This window comes from Gouania willdenowi, chromosome 16, assembly GCF_900634775.1.
Source record: "Gouania willdenowi chromosome 16, fGouWil2.1, whole genome shotgun sequence".
In the NCBI taxonomy this organism is placed as follows: Eukaryota; Metazoa; Chordata; class Actinopteri; order Blenniiformes; family Gobiesocidae; genus Gouania; species Gouania willdenowi.
Window position 1 is genome coordinate 38,530,431 of NC_041059.1, and position 20,152 is coordinate 38,550,582.

At 39.4% G+C, this 20,152-nt stretch overlaps 1 protein-coding gene across 2 annotated transcripts in view; it reads left to right on the plus strand.

Annotated features, from left to right (window-relative positions):
* Nucleotides 1-19,718, plus strand: part of ntrk1 (neurotrophic tyrosine kinase, receptor, type 1) — an 82,705-nt gene extending 62,987 nt beyond the window's left edge. For both annotated transcript variants that reach the window (XM_028470637.1, XM_028470638.1), the window contains 4 exons: nucleotides 1,483-1,655; nucleotides 5,870-6,110; nucleotides 6,665-6,823; nucleotides 17,096-19,718. In XM_028470637.1, coding sequence (XP_028326438.1) covers nucleotides 1,483-1,655; nucleotides 5,870-6,110; nucleotides 6,665-6,823; nucleotides 17,096-17,281 — 759 coding nt within the window. In that variant the 3' untranslated portion in view covers nucleotides 17,282-19,718. The remainder of the gene's footprint in view (nucleotides 1-1,482; nucleotides 1,656-5,869; nucleotides 6,111-6,664; nucleotides 6,824-17,095) is intronic.
* The last annotated feature ends 434 nt before the right edge of the window (nucleotides 19,719-20,152 follow it).

Sequence of the window (20,152 nt, forward strand, 5' to 3'; positions counted from 1 at the left end):
TGCAAATAAACATGCTCTCAATCAGACATAATACCTGCAGAACGTACGCACAGAGCCAGGTGCGTCACCATGAACGCACCGCGCACACCGCGAGCACGTTGGCTCGTGCTTCCACCCACATTAACCAACCAAACTCACATGAACACAAGTAAACACCAACAATATGACAACTGTACAAGAGGTGGGTACTCACGCTTTCATTTACGCACACGACTCCTAGTTAACTCGTCACTTTACCGTCGGAGCACTGATCAACTCGTCAACCACTTACTACATAACACCCATTCCCCGAGTCTCGTACTGATCACGTGGGTAAGTCCACCTCTCGCGTTAACAGCGGTGAAAACATCTTCTGCACACAAAAATAGATAAACAGACCTCCACAAACAACTGTACTTATTATTAATAACTTTGGAGCCTTTTCTACAGCAGCCGTCAATAACTTGCGGGTGAGGTCTGTCCGGTCTAAATAGCGAGCGGTCAAACTAACATGAAAATAAACGTTTTGAAATATCACCAAATAAGGAAAAGTAAAAAATAATTTTTCCTCAAAAGAGAAGTCCACAGGAGCTCTGGCACACACTGGAAGTGAGCTGTGTAGTGAAATAGATATAGATGGTGCACTAGCGCCCAATCACACACTGAGGTCAAAAGTTGAATACATTTCACTTCTGGGCTGTTCAGAAGTGAAATGTAATTAAAAAACACATTTTGAAATAACCAAATTACTCCAAAATAATGGATACACACCCTTGGGGTATTTGGAAGCTGTTGACAAAATTTCAGGTGGAACAGGCACTGCGTCGAGGAGATATTTGCTCCACACACACACACACACAGATCTTTTTTGCTTTTATTGATAGATTATTGTAACATTAGATGTGAAACAACAAAGGAATACGTGTAAAATGTAAAGGTGAGTTCACACACTGAACGTGACTGCAGTCACTTCAATCACCCGTGAAGAGTCGCTTGAACATAGTGGAGCTTTTTGGTCACTTCATCACTTTAGTGACGTGATGACCAGGAAACAGAATGTGTGCGGAGCCAGTGACAGGGGAGAGAGAGGACTGATCACTTCTTCTCTGGCTGTACGTTTACAGCACTAATCATAATGTAATCTAACCCTAACCCATCAACTTTGAGCGACTAGGTTGCGCAGGACCTTGAAGGGAGGTCTCTTGAGATTGCGTCATTTACATTGATTTAGAATGTAATCTAGTCGCTTCAGTCGCGTTCGGTGTGAACGCACCTTTATAAGGAAGTTTGGAGCGTCCGTCTTCCTGCAGAGAAGTCTCACGTGATGAGATTTCACTGGAGTTACGAGGCAAAACAACCTTCAATGGAAACGCGTTCAAAGCACAATCATACTTCATCAACATATAGAAATATCGCTTTTATTTTGCAAAAATCTATAATAGAAATACAGCTAGGGTAGGAATTCCCAGTGCTTGAGTGATAAACGTCACCGCTCTTTCACAGACTCTGAAGGACGCCAACGAGTCGACTCGTCAGGACTTCCAGCGGGAGGCGGAGCTACTGACAGTGCTGCAGCATCAGCACATCGTGCGCTTCTACGGCGTGTGCACGGACGGAGAGCCGCTCGCTATGGTGTTCGAGTACATGCGGCACGGAGACCTGAACCGCTTCCTCCGGTAAGAACAACAGGAACAGTCTGTGAGGGACACAGATCAGAGCCACGAGCAGGACCAGGATGTTATTGACAGAAAGGACTTGATTAGATTTACAGAAATCATTTTATACTGTAAATCATAAACTATTGTTGGCAAATCTTGTTGTTCAAATAAATAATCAAGCAATAATATCGGGAATTCCACAAGGTTCAGTAAATGGGCCATAACTTTGGATTTTATTTATCAATGACATCTATGAGATTACCAAAAACAATGATTTTCTTTTATTTGCAGATGACACAACCGTGTACAAATCTGATCCAGAAACACTAATCAATTTTATGGCAACTGAAATGACAGATTTAAAAACATGGCTTGACAGGAATAATCTGTATTTAAATGAAAAATAAACAAAATGTATGATTTTTGGGACAAAAAAGGATCAGAAGGAGATTACCATACAGATACATACAGATATTAAAAATGTTTCAGAGATGAAATTTTTAGGAGTCATGCTAGATGATAAAATTAATTGGAAGAGTCACATTGAATACATAAAGAAAAAAACAAGTAAATGTATTGGCATATTACATAAAGTAAAGTATACTTTAGATGAAAGAGGATTGTTCAGAATTTATATATCCCTAATCCTGCTCCAAAAGAAAACCATAAGAATCATAAATCACAAAGGTCCAAGAATGAACTTTTCATTAAAGCTAATATTTTGAAATTTGTAGATTTTGTCCATTTAAAAATTGTCTTGACCGTGTGGAAAATCAAAAATATATTAATTCTAAACACATTTATGATAAATGTATGCTAATCACAGATGAAAACAGCTGGAGGAAAGGAAACTTTTGCTCACACTTCCCTCAGAGAGGTGTTGTTGTCACTGGGATCAGGTTATGGAACTCATCAAAACATTGTCATATTATTGTTCAAATTAAACGTATGTAAAAAAGTTATTGATTGAAAAATACAGACATTTATAAATTAAACAAATATTTTTTTGTAACAAACAAAATGGATTTAATAACATTGTACCTGTTATAATGTAAAAAATAAAAATTGCAGAATTGATCGGCGACCATCCACTTGTACATTGTTTTGTTTAACAAAAAGGGGCGTGTACTGCTCATTATAATGCTGATATTGTGAACAGGATTACATGGAAGAATACATTTGATTTGATTTGATTCACAGTATTCCCAGCGTTCCCATCTCTCTCAGTATTTTTGGTGTTCCCAACATTCCCAGTGTTCCTAATGTTCCGAATATTACCAACATCCCTAACGTTTTCAACAGTCCCTGTGTTCCAAACATTTCAAATGTTCCCAACATTCCCAGTATTTTCGATGTTTCCAACATTCCCCTTATTAATAAAATTGTCAACATTCCAGGTTTTTAAATCAGTCCAAATGTTTCGAACATTCCCAGTTCTTTCAAAATTTTCAGTATTCTCAGTATTCCCCACTATACCAGTGTTCACAACATTCCTAGTGTTGCCAACATTCCCAGTATTACAAACATTCATAATGTTCCCAACATTACTGGTGTTCCCAGCATTATCAGTGTTCCCAATGTTCCCAATGTTCCCAGCATTCCTAAAGTTTTCAACTTTCCCAGTGTTCCCAACATTCCTAATCTTCTCAACGTTCCCAGTGTTCTCAAAATTCTCAGTATTCTTAACATTCATAAGGTTCCCCAATGTTCCATGTGTTCCCACCATTCCAAACATTCGTAATGTTCCCAAAGTTCCCAGGGTTCTCTAAATTGCAGTAGTGCATGTTAGTATGAGAACTGTCTCAGTGATCTTTCATGTAGCTACAGCTCTTTAATGCAGCGTTAGCAAATATGTGAGACAAGCAGAGATGTGCTCACAGCCTTTGTTTATACCACTGCTCAATAGAAGCTGTGACGTTCAAAGCCAACCTGCTCACTTCAAAGGCAGCATACTGATGCCGCCTGTTGCCATGGCGGCATACAGCATTTTGATTAACCGATTCTGCAGAGCATTTCAACATCACTTTTCACCCGTAACTCTCACTCCCACATTGGACTGTAATGTTCATAGCTTTTTAAGGACAGTTCAAGGTCCTCATAGTGGAGATGGATTGTTTTCAGTGATTGTAAATAAATATGGAGTGTTGGACTTAAATACGCTTAAGTGATGCTTTTCTGTGCTTTAAGAGCCAAGCGCATTGCATTGTGTGCGAATAAGTGCGAACATTTCTATTTGTAGGGAGCGACCCCTCCGACCTCGGCTATTCTTCATGCTTTGATGGAACGCTGAGATGGTGGAGGCTTTTATAAACTGGACCTTCAGCTACTGTGGCCCTGAGGGGCTGAAACCTTGTCATTGATTGTTTCTGACATAGTTTCACCTGTGCTCGAGCTGGAGTACTTTTACACGTCAGTAACTTTACCAGAGTACATTTGAACATGTTGAAGTGTGTGTGTGTGAGAGCAGGGCAAACGTCTAACAGCGTTGGTTTTAATCGGACCATCAGGCTGGTCAAACGCCTACAGCTGATTGGAGGTAATGTGATTGGGAGCAGACTGTGTGTGAGTACTTTTGGTGTCTTTGAGTCTGAATCCTGTGGCAGATGCTGATGTGTGTCCATCCATCCTCATCTGTCCCTCCTTCACACACAGGATTAGTTTAAAGGGCAGGTGGCAGCTGCACCGTCTGCTGGAAATGTGATTTCCCTCCATCGCTGCAGACGGCGCGCAGCAAAGACCAGTGTGAGAACCAGGGACAGCATCAAATTTAACATGTGAACACAATAGAGCAGCTCTGATTGAGTTCACCTATAAAAAAAATAAATACATTTAATGCTCTTATAACCTTGATTTATAATTCAAGCCCAAAAATGTCTGATCCCACAAAAAAGTGGTTGATATTACCATTAAAACCAGTTTGTTTGTTTTAACAAAAATGTCCCTTATGTCATTTTTTTTCTTTTTCAACAAAAGTGTTCCTTAAAACAAAAATGTATATATATATATATATATATATATTATGAAAAAAATGTCTCTAAAAACAAAAATGTGCCTCAAACAAGAAAAATGTTCATTTTGTCAAAAATGTCTCTAAAGTACTATTTTTCTTTTACAACAAAAGTGTCCCTTAAGACAAAAATGTCCTTTACTAAAAAAATGTCCCTTATGTAAAAATGTATTTTGCAACAAACATGGCCCTTAACACATTGTCCCTAAAGACAAAAATATATCTCTCACCAGAAAAATGTCCCTTAAGACAAATTAATTACTTTCGCCTTTAATTGGCCATGTAATGTTATTACATACATGGAATTTGTCCTCTGCATTTAACCCATCCCTGAGGAGCAGTGGGCAGCCTTTTTTTGTGGCCCAGGTGAGGCTTGAACTGGCAACACTCTTTACAAGCCAAGCCCAGCGTCCTTAACCACTAGACCACCACTCCCTGAAAATGTCCCTTAAGACAAAAATGTCCCTTAAGACAAAAATGTCCCTAAGACAAAAATGTCCCTAAGACATGCTTTTCTAACCTTGATTTATAATTCAAGACCAAAAATGTCTGATACTTCAAAAACTTTCATTCCCACAGAAGTGGTTGATATTATTATTAAAACTAATATGTTTGTTTCAACAAAAATGTCCCTTACATATATTTTTTTTTTCTTTTTTGAAGAGTGTACCTAAAGACAAAAATGTCCTTTAAGACAAAAATGTGCCTCTATTGAGAAAAATGTCTATTTGCCAAAATTGTCCCTTACATATTTTTTTCTTTTAAAACAAAAGGTTCCCTTAAGACGAAAATGTCCCATAGGTTAAAAAAAATATTTTGCAACAAAAATGTACCTAAAGACAAAAATGTGCCACTAACGAGAAAAATGTCCATTATGCCAAAAATGTGCATTACATAAAAAATGTCCCATAGTAAAATGTCCGCTACAACAAAATATTCTTTTTTTACGACAAATATGTTCGATATGACAGAATGTCCCTTGTGTCAAAAACGTCTGATAAAAGAAAAATGTCCCTCACGTGAAAAGTGTCAAAAATGTACGTCACATCTAAAATGCTTACAATACCAATGTCTGTTATGACACAAATGTTACGTTAAAAATGTCTGATTCAAGAAAAGTGTCTCTTCCGACAAAAACCGTCCCTTATAGAAAAAGTCGTAAGAGACATTTACGATCCGGTGAAGCCAAACCGATGAAGAGGTCCTTCTTTTGTTGTCTTTGCAGAGCTCACGGTCCGGACGCTCGGATCCTGGAGGAGTGTAAGATGCCCCCCGTGGGACAGCTCACTCTGCCTCAGATGCTGCACATCGCGGCTCAGATCGCATCGGGAATGCTTTACCTGGCATCGCTGCATTTTGTACACCGTGACCTGGCAACCCGCAACTGTCTGGTGGGAGAAGGTCTGGTGGTGAAGATCGGAGACTTCGGCATGTCTCGAGACATCTACAGCACGGACTACTACAGGGTGAGTTAAACCAAGAATGAACAAAAACATCATAAATACAACAACAAAGAAACAATAATATTAAAAATATACAAAACAGTTAAACAATTTACATAAAAACACTGAAAAGACAAAATGGCAACAAAAAGATATTAAATAAGATTTTTTTTGTTGCAAAACAACCAATAAATCCTAAAGACGAGATACAACAAAAATGCCCCAAAATCAGACCAAACAAACAACAAAAACACACAAAATGACAGAGAGGGAAGAGCCAGTCGTTGAGTGTTGACTAGTTTGCAGTAGCGGAATAACGCCGAGGGACTCCAGGGGTGTGTTGAATCAACTGGTGATCAGGTTATCTGGTGACAGAGTCTGATTCATCCGTTAACACAGACACCAGTTTGATGCAGTGAGGGACCGCCCTTCCTTTGATGAACTCTCCCAGTCTGTGTACTGGTTCTACTGGTTCTACTGGTTCTACTGGTTCTACTGGTTCTACTGGTATTGCTCAATAAAAAAAGAAGGTTGATGAAAGTTGAATGATGACGGTGTCATCGCTCCTTCACGTTCAGGTTGGCGGTCGTACGATGCTGCCGATCCGATGGATGCCTCCGGAGAGCATCATGTACAGGAAGTTTACCACTGAGAGCGACATCTGGAGCTTCGGCGTGGTTCTCTGGGAAATCTTCACCTACGGCAAACAGCCGTGGTACCAACTGTCCAACAGCGAGGTGGGTGGAGTTAGTCACACCCTTCATAGACTCACAATAGGAAGTGTGTGTTGCTGCTTCAACACAACTCACTCACACGTGCTGTCCCTTACAGACTTCAGTGGGTCACATGGTGATATTGTGACGCTGATGTTCATGAATTGGCCTGTGTGCGACTTTGACCCACAATCATCTTTCTATAAACATAATAATAGGGATGAAACGATATCAAAATTTCACGATACGATATCGTCACGGTATTAAAGCCATAATATGGTATTATTGTAAAAAAAATCAAAAGATGACTTGGAAAAAAATGCCATGGTGTCAAACATTAAGTGACACGTGCCTCTAAGATCTTATGGCTTTTAAAACAGATTTGCAGCAAAAGTTGTGCCATTTTTGTTATGTTATTATTATTACGTGACTTTATTGTTTGACATAACTTTGTATAAACTAAAAATCACCTTTGCCTTGAATTTGTTCATAACAATAAAGTTAAGAGCTCGGATTCACAACAATTTAATGAGATATGGATCAAATCCATCACATTTTAAAGGTTTACAGTGCAGAGAATATTGCAGAGAATCAGTGGTTTTTAACCCTGTAAAGCCTGAATCATTAGATATTTGACAGAAAATTCCCAAGTTTTTAAACTGGATCCTTTATTGGTCCTTATGAACAACAACATTCAAATATAATTTTCCATTTATGAGTTTTAATTTGTGTCATATTTGATACATCCTGCCTCAGTGCTCAAATATTGTTTTGTTTAACCAACAAAAACATAATGAATAACCAAAATGTCAACAAACTGGTAATTCTATACATACATAAGTGCTATTTTCATGCAACAATGAGCTATCTACCAATGGAACTGGCACGGTGAAGTTTATAATGTATAACATTTTACTGATTTTTCCTCATTTTGTGAATCACGTTGTTTTTTATTTTTTATGGTGGTAAAAACAGTTCTTTGTTCATACAGAGATGCTCTCTCACAGTACACATGGGGATAGTGGCCTGCACAGTGCGTACATCTCTGTCTGCTTCCCATGTTGGTTACCAAGTTATGCATTTTAAACATTTATTTTGTTAACTTAAAAATAAAAGATACTTTTTGTTGCTTGATGATATGTAAAATGCATGAAATGCAATAAAATAACAATTGACGGATTTAGAGTCACAATGAGCTAAAACATAGATTATGAAATATAAAGTAATATCACACTGCATCAACATAGTAACTCTTCCTATTGATGTTTCAGTGAAAATGTGAATGTTTTTCTTACCTTAATGTTTTAAAAATTGGAATCTTGTAGAGTTGCTGGAAAGGCCTCTGCTCAACTAATTACTGCCCTGGTGGATTAGCCTAGTATCTGTCTATAAAGCAAGGAATCTCTGGCTGAGTCGGAATAGTCCCTCCAATCTCCTTTCCTATCTCCTTTCCTATCCACTGTTCCTTCACCCCCGGAAGTGTTTAAGTGGTGGCCATAATAAAGAACGTCCGAGTTCTCTTTAAACTCAGGAAAAGATGCTCAATGATTCCTTTTTTACCTCCTTTAGCCCAGGAAACACTGATGCATCTTTTACCAAAGGAGACGAGATAATGCTGACCCACAATTCCTTGTGGCGACAACATTTAAAGGGAAACGCACACCCAAGTTCTTACGGAAACAAATAACAGAGATCATGTAAGTTACCAATGCAATAATATGCCTTGAACAACTTTAAATAAATCATCTAAAACCCATATATTATTATATGTAGACATATTATCAGATTATAACTGACATAAAACAGACACTCTGTGGTTCAAGAAAAAGAAATCAGAGACATTTTTAACCACATGATGTTTTATTCAACATAATTCATATTAGTGAGTTGAAGGTAAGAGATCAACCATTCTCAATGTGACGTTGTTTTAGTTTCACTGTTGTTCCTCGTAGCCATGGTAACCTCTTTTCCTTTGATTTACATTCAAATCTTGTGATTTATGAGATTATATCAGTGAAAAGTGTTTTAAATGTGCTTTTGTAGTTCGTAGTTTTTTCACCACAGCAGACGTTACTAACCTTCATGGCCGTCTGATTATTACGTCAAAGTCCGTCTGATTGTCAAAACAAACGTGATCACCTTTTCCTAACTCCTCTCCTTACACCTTTCCTTAACCCCGTGACGTCATCCATGGGGTTAAGGAAAAGTGGCTAGGAAAGGAGATAGGAGGGAAAATTCGGACACAGCCTCTGTCTGTCTGTGTGTCTGTGTCTCAAATATCTCTGCGAATCAGGCTCAGATTGACCTGAGACTTTCAACATGGCTGCTGCTTGGTTCAAAGGTGTGCAACGTCAGATTTGTTTGGACTGCAATGGTACCGTTCATGAATTATTTCATTAAAACTGTCCAAAGGGAGTGGTCCGCACCAGAGTCACATGTACGGCAGAGCCAATCACTACAATGCTCCGCAACAGATACAGCTGCAGCAGTGGAAAAAACACACTGGGAGGAAAGTAACCAGCACCAGAGCCACCCCCACCTCCAGCGTGTGCCGCTGGAGGTGGGGGTGGCTAAAACAGCTTTATTGCCATGAGACGCAGGAACATAGAACAATGTTCACATGAAAAGATTAAATGTTAAAAAAAATAGCTACATTTGTGATGTGCAAAACAATAACATAAAATGAAAAATAATAAAATAGGCTTTTACTCTATACATGCGGAACACAATTTACAATTAAGGTATGAGTTATAAAAGGGGAAAATATTATGTACAGAATTTTGCATATATCAACATTCACACATTTTCGTCCGGTTGCACAAGTACATACATATATACATACAGTACATGTACACAAACACTTACATATGTACTGTATATACTCATACATGCATGGACAGACTGTATGTATAGATAGTCTGCCCATGCATGTATGAATACAGACTTCCTATGGGCACTGCACTAGTGTATATAATTGTATACATTTGGGTTTTCAAGAAGAAAAAAAAAAAAATCACATTGATAATGTAAAAGTTCCAAAACTCATGTATCAAATATGATATGTTTTGCATTATAGGGTTAAGTTTTTGAAACAAAAAAAAACACTTCCTCAAATAAATAAAATGTACTTTTCCTGTAAGAATCTCAATGCGGGATTTCTTGTGACTTTTGCTACATACACTCTTGGTGCAGAAGAGTCACATGTGTGCAGCGATTCGTAAATGTATGCACGGAGATACCACCAGGGGGCGCAAGCACCAATGATACCTGTAGTGAATTTTAGTGAATTTCAAAACCAGTATTTACAATACCGTTACATTCATACATTATATAGAACAGACATGGGAAAACTGGCCACCAACATATAAATAAAAATTACAAAAATAAAGAGAACAATGGCAAACATACACAACATGACAAGAAAAACACACAAAAATAACAGAATGCACAACACATAAAACAAGAGTAAATAATACAAAATGACAAAACAAAAAAAAAAAAAAAAACAGCCGGTGTTGTTTCCTTTATTAATGCTAATTGGTCGTTATTCTAATGCTGACATGAATGTTGATCATGTGACCATCAGATCAGACAGTTACATTTTTGCCCATCGCGGCTGCTGAGCTCTTATTTCCGGACTCACTGTGTTGGAGTTGATTTGTGTGTCTGGTCCACGGTCGTCTGAGGCGTTTCTGTGACGTCACGTTATTTCATCTCTCGTAGAAACGCTCCTCTCCAACTGATCGATGGCGCTCAGTGATGTGGGACAACGTGCGGCGGCTGCAGCGCTACATTACAGTCGTCGGCCTCTTCGCTTTCAGTAATCGACTGGATCACTTTTCACTCCGCTCAATCCTAATCTGATTGGATCTCATCTTTGACTCGAGCCAATCGGCTGTAACCTCGTTAGACTGATCTCTCTCAGCCGATCACGGAAAATAATCAAGTTCTCTAAATACTCCCAAAATACTGTTAAGGAGACGACGCTACTGCTGTACAGGAAAAAGAAGAATTAGAAGAATAGACTAAGACTGATGTCAGAATGAGTATGTAGTGCGTTCATAGGTGTAAAATACGTGGGGGGATGGGGGGGGTCACAACCCACCCAATATTCAAACCTAACTAATTTAACCCACCCAATATTTTTGTCCAAACATAAATTCCAAAACACTTAATTTGAAATTGAGATCCACGCCAACCACAATGTGTGTAACATATGCAGTAATGCATAAATTATTAGTAACATAATTAATAATGTTCACTCCTATATTTTGCATCAACGCATAATTTTTAAATTAGTGATAAAATGAGGCCAATTGCCACTTTCTACTTCATTTTTGCTGCGGAACCATACATGACCTGCTGGATGCAGCCTTTCATTAAGTGTTTACAAGGTCAGTTTAAAGAGGATTTAACTTTTAATCTGAATGAAAGGGGAACTAAAGCTCTCATGTAAAGTGTGGGTTCCAAATTAATCTTGAAAAGGTTTGAAGTATACTTCAGTGGGAATGCTCATCATCCTAATCCACCTAACAACACTTACTGTATATAGAAGACATAGTACATAGACAGTGCATAGTACGGCGTGTGACATTTCGAACACAGCCCATGACTCGTCAGTTAAACATCTGTCATTTTCTGACCTGCTTGCTCCTTTTCAGGGTGACGGGGGTCTGCTGGTGCTTATCTCCAGTTTCAGCACTAGGTCGGGGCTACACCCTGGACAGGGTGCCCAACATCTGTTTGCTAATACCGGATAAAAGAGCTGTAGCTAAACCAAGGCGAGGCATGACAAAAAGTAAATTTTATATAGGATTTTTCAAAATAAAATACCTTGTCATACACTCGTCTAGGAGGAGCTTCAAGGAAAGTGTTTGTCCCAGTCCCCAAACAAACTAATTTAAAACTACAAGTCGATAAACAAAAGGGTTTGACGTTCAAAAAAAAAAAAAGAAAAGAGGAAGGCGAGCACTCAAACAAAAGAAATACACAAACAAAGCAGGGAAAACTAACTGTTAAATTACAATATTAATTAATTAGAGAATAAACAGAGAACGCTCTCATCAGTCACTTTCACTTTATTACATCACTGACGTGTTTCTATTCAAGTTGTTTGCCTCAGTTTCCCACACTCTTTAGATGAGCTGAACCTGTGAAAGGCTGCATTCATAGATCAGTGTACGTTACCCCGGTAAGAAGTTAACCAGCGTCAAAGTACAGAGGAGCTAATGATAAATATGCTCCTCCTCTCTGCTCCACGTCTGCATACCGGTGGTTTACTGTAATGGCTCAGAGCAGATTCCAAACATTCAGACCTGAACTAACAAAGCAGGTGAGGTTAAAACAAGCTAAAGTAGACACTTGTGGACGCGCTCTGAGATGCTTCTCTGAACTGGGATTTGATTTAAAAAATATGAAAATAAATTCAAACAAAAGCACATTCACCAATTAGTATTATGAAAAATGTGTTTTATAATGGTTTTGCTACAATGATATACATCCCTTTAGCCACTTTCTGAGGGCCAAAGTTGAAAAAGTTCTGTTTCCTCCATCCCTTGTTATTCCACATTTTGTTAAAAGTCAGCTCCAAACAGGCGTGTTGGATTTTTCCCCCCTTATGACTCATAAGGGGAAAACTCCTCCTCCTGACAATCCTGGCTCCTCCTACCCTACATAAGAATGTGAGCTCCTCCCTTTTAAACTACCTCACAGCTAAAACAAACATGGCGAAGGCAGGTTAATATCACAGTTAATATCTTTACGTTCAGTAATAGATAATCTGAAGCGCAGTGTGAGCGCTCACAATCAGTTTCACTTTTAGCAGCTGTTATATCACCTCGTATCACCTTTATGACGTGATCTGACGTGTTTGTGACGCAGCCATTGGACAAATGGATTATTCCTGTGGTCAGAAGAGGTGAAGAGGAGGAAGTGACTGTTTGTTGGACCCACAATCACAATAGCCTCTTAAATATCCATGTGTTTTACTGTATTGTGCAGTTTTTTGGCTGAAAACAAACAAGAGTGTGTGGATAGCAAAAGACAATCGCTATGGTGATCAGCTGTGGTGTGGAGTCTGTGCCTACAGAAGTCCTAATAAATAGCCTGTTTTTAGAAGTGCTCTGAAAGGCTAAAACTCTGGAAAACAGGCGAGCTTGGGAAAATAAATCTCAAATACATCGTTGTTGGGGTTCTTAGAACAAATTTAGATGGGTGAAAAATAGCATAATACTGGACCTTTAAATTCAGACGGATTTCCCCTAAAACTATATGAGACACTGAATTTGAAGCTCCACACACTCTTTCTGAAAGCGCTTGTGTTTAATGGTCTGCTATGACTGATCCGGCTCCTTCGGTCTAAGCGAGTCTCAGACGAATCAATGAAATCAGACCATCAACACGTGACAACGAGCAAGCTTTCATCCTGCAGGGCAGACACAAGCAGCAGACGTTTGGGATCCGCTCTATTCAATTACACGCTTAATATCAACATTACACACACACGCACACTCACACACACGCAAACTGACACAAACATACTCCCTAGGAATCTTTTTAGTGTGTGTGTTTGAATGTGTTTTGTAACTTTTTGGTGTTTTTCTGTGTTTTTGTAGTCGTTTTTGTGTTGTAGTTGTCATTTTGTTATTGTCATTGTAATTTCATTCCAAATTAACCTTGGTTTTCTTTGTTTTTGTTGTTGCTTTGGAATATGTTTTTGTTGTTTTTTTCTCACTGTAAATATTTTGGACTTGTACTACGGGCTAGATTTCCTCTTATCGCACTAAATTCCGAGATTTATTGCGTGTGTGCTGTACTACAATGCTGGCTGACTTCTTACTGGGGTAAATCACCATGGAAACCAATGGCTAGCCTGAAGGGTATTCCATAAAGGAGGGTTAACAAACTATGAGTCTATCCATTAACTCAACATACCCCGCGATAGGAAACTCTGGGTATCTGATTCAATTACAGCTGGTATGAAGTGGGTTAATCAACCCTGAGTATGTAAACCTTGGGTTACTGACGTGCACGCGCTCGATAAAAAGCCATCATCAATGGATCGATGATTACACAAACTACCATGGTAATCACCCGGAAGAGAGTGATTTATTCACCCTGATGGGTGAAATAAGGCAAGGCAAATATATTTGTATAGTTTCATACACAAGGCAACTCAATGTGCTTTACATGATAAAACATTCTACAGCTTAAAATCAAAAAGAACATTAAAATCATCAGTAAAATCAATTCAAATCATCAACAAACACATTACATAAACAACATGATCAAAAATCTCTCAATCATACGCAGTAGAGAAAAAAAAGTGCCTTTAACTTTGATTTAAAAATGTTTACATGTGATGCTGACTTCAGCTCTGCTGCAGTTTGTTCCACTTCTTTACAGCATAACAACTAAACACAGCATCACCATGTTTACTGTGAACTCTGGGCTCCACTATCTGACCTGTGTCCATAGATCTGAGAGACCTGCTAGGTTCATACCTGACTAACATGTCACTGATGTATTCTGGACCAAACCCATTCACACATTTATAACCAGCAGCAGAACTTTAAAGTATATTCTGAGGCTGACTGGGAGAAAGTGTACAGATTTTAAAACTGGACTAATGTGTTCTGACCTCTTTGTTCTGGTTCAGACCTGAGCTGCAGGGTTCGAAACCAGCTGTAGATGTTTGATGAAGACCATTACAATAGTCCAGTCTGCTGGAGATAAAAGCATGGACCAGTTTCTCCTGATCAGAATCAGAATCAGAATCAGAATCAGAATCAGAATCAGAATCTTTATTGACCAGGTATAGTTTAGAACAATACGAGGAATTTGACTTGGTAGTTGCAGTGAAAGAAGACACATCAACACACCGGAGCAGCCTTTTGCGGCGCCCACATATTTAGGTGAAGAAGGGATCAACAACAGGAGGAGAGGAGGGGTGAGGGGAAAAAAAACTGCCAGTTTGAAACTGATTTCCTTAAACAGAGAAAACAGTGTGAAACCAGGAAAAAAACCGCCTCTGCAAACATAAATGTAAGCATGACACAGTCAAACAACTCGAGACAAGGCATGTGGGAAGGGTTGGGTGGGAGGTTGGCTGGGGGAGGGGGTCAGGTGGGAAGAACAGCAGGATTCCAGCTATTTGGGGACATGGGCATGCTGCCAGTCGGCGCTGCAACCACGCCTCCATGCAGCTGCGGTTGGGAGGTGGGGAAAGATGGCCAACGAGGCATTTGAATTTGAAGACCTGTAGCTGCGTTACTGACAACCAGATGACGTGTGGAAAAGTTCAGCATCAACAGTTCCAGGTGGGAATGTAGGGAAGGAGCGGGGGGAGGGAGTGGGGGTAAGAGCCGCCGTCTGCAGAAACTTCCTGGTGATAAGAGATGAGACAACCTTGGCTTTAGCCTTGGCTGGCTGGGGAGCCGAAAGGGAGATAAGCAATGTGATTTGATACAGGCTATGTCAATTTCCAATAGCCTTCTGTCCTGGGTCTCTCTGCTGTAATCCAATGAATGGCCACTTTCAAGCCAGGTCTCCAACTTCTCCCAGTTGTTATCCATAACGCGTAGACGATCCAAAAGCTTGCTTTTGATATCGATCAACACATGAGTCTGAGTGTTCAGAGCCCTGCTACATCCTTCAGAAATCACTGGCAGCTTTTCCAAAACAGTCGCCAGCGTAGTACGGACTTTTCGATAGATGAGGAAGCCACCAGCTCCGATCAGCAGCATGCCTACTATCATTATTCCAATCATGTCGATGTCCTCCACGTCTTCCACGGAAAGGATGGACAGACACACAACTCGCCACTTGTTCCAAGGGTCGAGGGTGTATCCAGCCGCAAACGTCCCGCTTGGACATGCGGGTTCACCACCCCCGGTTCTTTTTGTCGAAAAAATCTGATCGATAGCACTGAGAGACCAACTAATTAATTCCATTATTCCGGTTTTGGATGAGTTACAGAGAGAGGCTCTTGTTAGGCTCACAAGACCAGACAAAGCAGCAGCTGGGAGAGAGATAAGAAGGAAGGAGGGAGAAACAGAGAGTGCGACTGTCCTCATTGAGAGAAGCAAGAAGAAGATCTTTCTGAGTCATTAAACCTTTCACTCTGGAGATGTTCTTTAGGTGATTGAAGATGTTTTTGTGATAGATTTGATCTGATGCTGAATGTCAGATCTGAGTCAATCAGAACACCAAGGTTTTTGACTTGGTCTTTTAAGAGTCTTTTAGACTCAGATACTTGCTGATAGTCCTCTTTTCCTTGTTACCAAAGACAATCACCTCCATCTTGTCATGGTTTAGTTGAAGGAAGTTTTCACTCATCCAGCAGTTTACTTTTTCTAAGCAGTCACACAACACCTCAATGGGACCATAGTCATCTGGGTTGTAACAACCAATCACACATGTCTGGGTTAGCTTAGCATTTAGGAACCATTCCCACATGTCTGGGTTAGCTTAGCATTTAGCAACCATTCTCATGTATGTGGGTTAGCTTAGAATGTAGGAACCATTCTCACATATTTGGGTTAGCTTAGCATGTAGGAACCATTCTCACATGTTTGGGTTAGCTTAGCATGTAGCAACCATTCTCATGTATTTGGGTTAGCTTAGCATGTAGGAACCATTCTCACATGTTTGGGTTAGCGTAGCACGTAGGAACCATTCTCACATGTTTGGGTTAGCTTAGCATGTAGCAACCATTCTCATGTATGTGGGTTAGCTTAGCATGTAGGAACCATTCTCACATGTTTGGGTTAGCTTAGCATGTAGCAACCATTCTCACATGTTTGGGTTAGCTTAGCATGTAGCAACCATTCTCACATGTTTGGGTTAGCTTAGCATGTAGCAACCATTCTCACATGTTTGGGTTAGCTTAGCATGTAGCAACCATTCTCATGTATTTGGGTTAGCTTAGCATGTAGGAACCATTCTCACATGTTTGGGTTAGCGTAGCACGTAGGAACCATTCTCACATGTTTGGGTTAGCTTAGCATGTAGCAACCATTCTCATGTATGTGGGTTAGCTTAGCATGTAGGAACCATTCTCACATGTTTGGGTTAGCTTAGCATGTAGCAACCATTCTCACATGTTTGGGTTAGCTTAGCATGTAGCAACCATTCTCACATGTTTGGGTTAGCTTAGCATGGAGCAACCATTCTCACATGTTTGGGTTAGCTTAGCATGTAGAAGTGTTGTTCTTTATCAGTGACGGTGTATGTGATGAACATTAAACAGCTGTTGGTTAATGTTTTAAATTAATTCATAACATTTGCTCCCAACAGGCCATTGAATGCATTACACAGGGCCGTGAGCTGGAGCGGCCTCGGACCTGTCCCCAGGAGGTCTACCTGCTGATGCAGGGCTGCTGGCATCGGGAACCTCAGCAGAGGACCGTCATCAAGGAGATCCACAGCCGCCTGCTGGCCCTGCTCAGAAACCCACCTGTCTACCTGGACATCCTCGGCTAGACGACCACCATGGGGCGCCTTGCAGCATCTGTGAGGGTCTGCTTTTACTGTCAGGAGTTCAAACCAACCGATCAATTGGTCTTTGAAGAGTTGGTGAAAGTCGATGGATGATCGAGAGGTTCCACCCTGTAACACCACATCATTTACTAAAACTATTAGTATACATCGACCTACCGTAATGTCATACATGTTTACATGATTTTATAACACCGACACCTGCTCATTTATAGACTGACATTTATTAATTTATAGACTCATATTTGCATTTTATGATAAACTATGACAAATTGTGATCGTTATTACAGAATAAAACCAATTATTACATTTTAAATTTTCAAAAGAAGCTACTCCCATATTTTGTTTATTTCAGTCCAATAAATTTAAATTATGACACACATACTGCATACAGTATACGACAAAAATACAGAAAAAAGGAACAAAAGATGAGCTAAATACAAGCAGATAATATTTGAAAGATATAAAATAGGGCCTAAAACAAGCAAGCAAAACAATTAACAAATGTTACAAAAACACAAAAAAATGCCAAGTACAGATAAATATGACCAGCATCAGCCTTAGAACGGACTAAAACTAAACAAAATCAAACTAAAATATTATTTTAAAAATATTGTGCTGTTATGACAGAATGAAACATTCATTCATTTTCAGACCCGCTTGTTCCTGTTTTTCAGTCGCGTTATCACAGAACTACACATCATTACACAATGTTGGTGTTATTAAATCATGAAGTGAGCATTGATCACATTTTGTTGAGTTATTTAAAAAATGCCTTCTTAGTAATAATAATAATGATAATAATAATACATTGTATTGCATTGGACACTCAAAACGTTCTTGTTATGTAACGTGGTGTTACAGGCCTGCTTCTCTAAACCAGCTTTTCTCGACTGATTCAGGCTCAGCAGTTCTGTATGAAGGAGAGAAAAATCAGACTTGGATAAAAGTCAAGTCAGCAAAAGGCTGAAGGTTTACCTATTGTGTAATCAGACACCAGTCACAAGATAACACAATCCCCAATTCAACCACAACACTATCATTGCCACTGCCTTCTGAGAAACAACCAGATGATAACCTGACCACCAGTCTCATCTTAACACTAACAGACTGTCAACACCATCGGAAGGAACCAGTCACGAGATAGCATGATCACTAGTTGAGCTTTAACACCGTACTATTATTGCCATCTGAGGACCAGTGCGTAGGATAACATGTTCACCAGTTCAGCCATAACATTAACTGTTTATCTCTACCATCAAAGGAACAATGGCACAAAAAAACATGTTCACCAGCTCAACTCAACACTAACAGACCTTAAGGAACTAGTCATAAGATTGTGTGATCACCAATCAAACCATAACACTGAATGACCATCATACTAACTAAGAAACAAGTCACAAAAAAGCAGGATCACCAATCAAACTGTAACACTAACAGACCATAACCACCGTCTAATAAACATTAAGAACATTAAAGGGAGGGTAGGTGATTTTCTCCAGATACTCTTTTTAAGTTTTTGGTTGAAATTGTTTTAATGTTCTAAAACATGATCTAATTAAGATCTTATGTGCTCTGAAAAAGGAACGAAGAAAATCTGTAGCAGCTGTAAATCTGTAAAAACTTTGACCAATGGAAAAAAAACAACCGTTTTTTTTTAACCAATCACGTCTCCCTGCTTGTTCTCGACCCCTCGCGTGCATGAGCTCACACTCAAAGCACGTCACCGGTGACAGACTAAAGTTTTTAGTCACGTTTTTCAACATACAGTATATAATGGTAAAGTTTATTGTTTACTTACTGCTGAATGAGACAAAGTTTCTACACAATACAAGCGATGAGCTGAGCTCCTCTTCTGGAGCAGCTGTGCTCGTGCATGTGAGTGAGACGGAGCGCAGAGGGGATCCCACCTTTAATAGCTTCCTTCAGAGTTTTCCACACACGTCCCCGACCCACCAGTTGAGAACCTCTACTCTGAGCCGTCTCCTGCCCGTCAGATGTTTACTGATGTTTTAAATGTGAGAGAGTTTTAAATGTGCATGGATAAATGTGATGAACAGCTTTTACTTAAACTCCAAGCGTGATTTGTTAGGGAGTCGATTAATGTAGCGAGAAAAGTTGTTGAATCGATCGTAGAGGAAACCACACGCAGCTCGTTGTGATCCTGCGTATCATGTAAATATTTTTTCAAATGTGTCTGATAATGACAGTGGAAGTGTCTCCAGCGCCTCCTGTTTACAAACAGGTGAACTGCATTAGTTTATTTTCTAAATAAATGCATTTAAAATAAGTGATAAGCGTGCTTTGATTTGTCACCACCTACTGGTCCTAATGTCAAACAGTAAAACTGGTGAAAGAAGAAGAAGTTTTCAGGTATTTTCCAACATTTCATTGAAAGGCTGTTCATTGTGAAAGAAAGAAAAACCAGTCCATATTCCCATGCAGGGCTGGTTGGTAAGTTCACAGTGGAAGCTGCTCCGTGAGGTTTGGGTGATGAGAAGTGAACATATGAAGTGAAAGTCAAAGCTCTGAATCTAAAGAGTCTGTGTAGATACTGTAAATACAAACCTGTATCCATCCTTAAAGCCTTCATGTATTCTTTGTATATCATCTGCCTGTGAGATCATATTAATAAACCATGTTGATTAAAAAACAACCATTCATCTGTTGTTATTCAGACTGAACCACATACTCACTAAATGATGTCCTTTACCTGGATTTTATATGGATTGTTACTTTTTCCAATGAGTACCCTGATATTTTACAAATGTATGTGAAAAATATCGTAATGGTTACCAACCAAACATAAACAATAAAATGGAGCATTTTCTCTGACTTTCTATGACCTGAAAAACA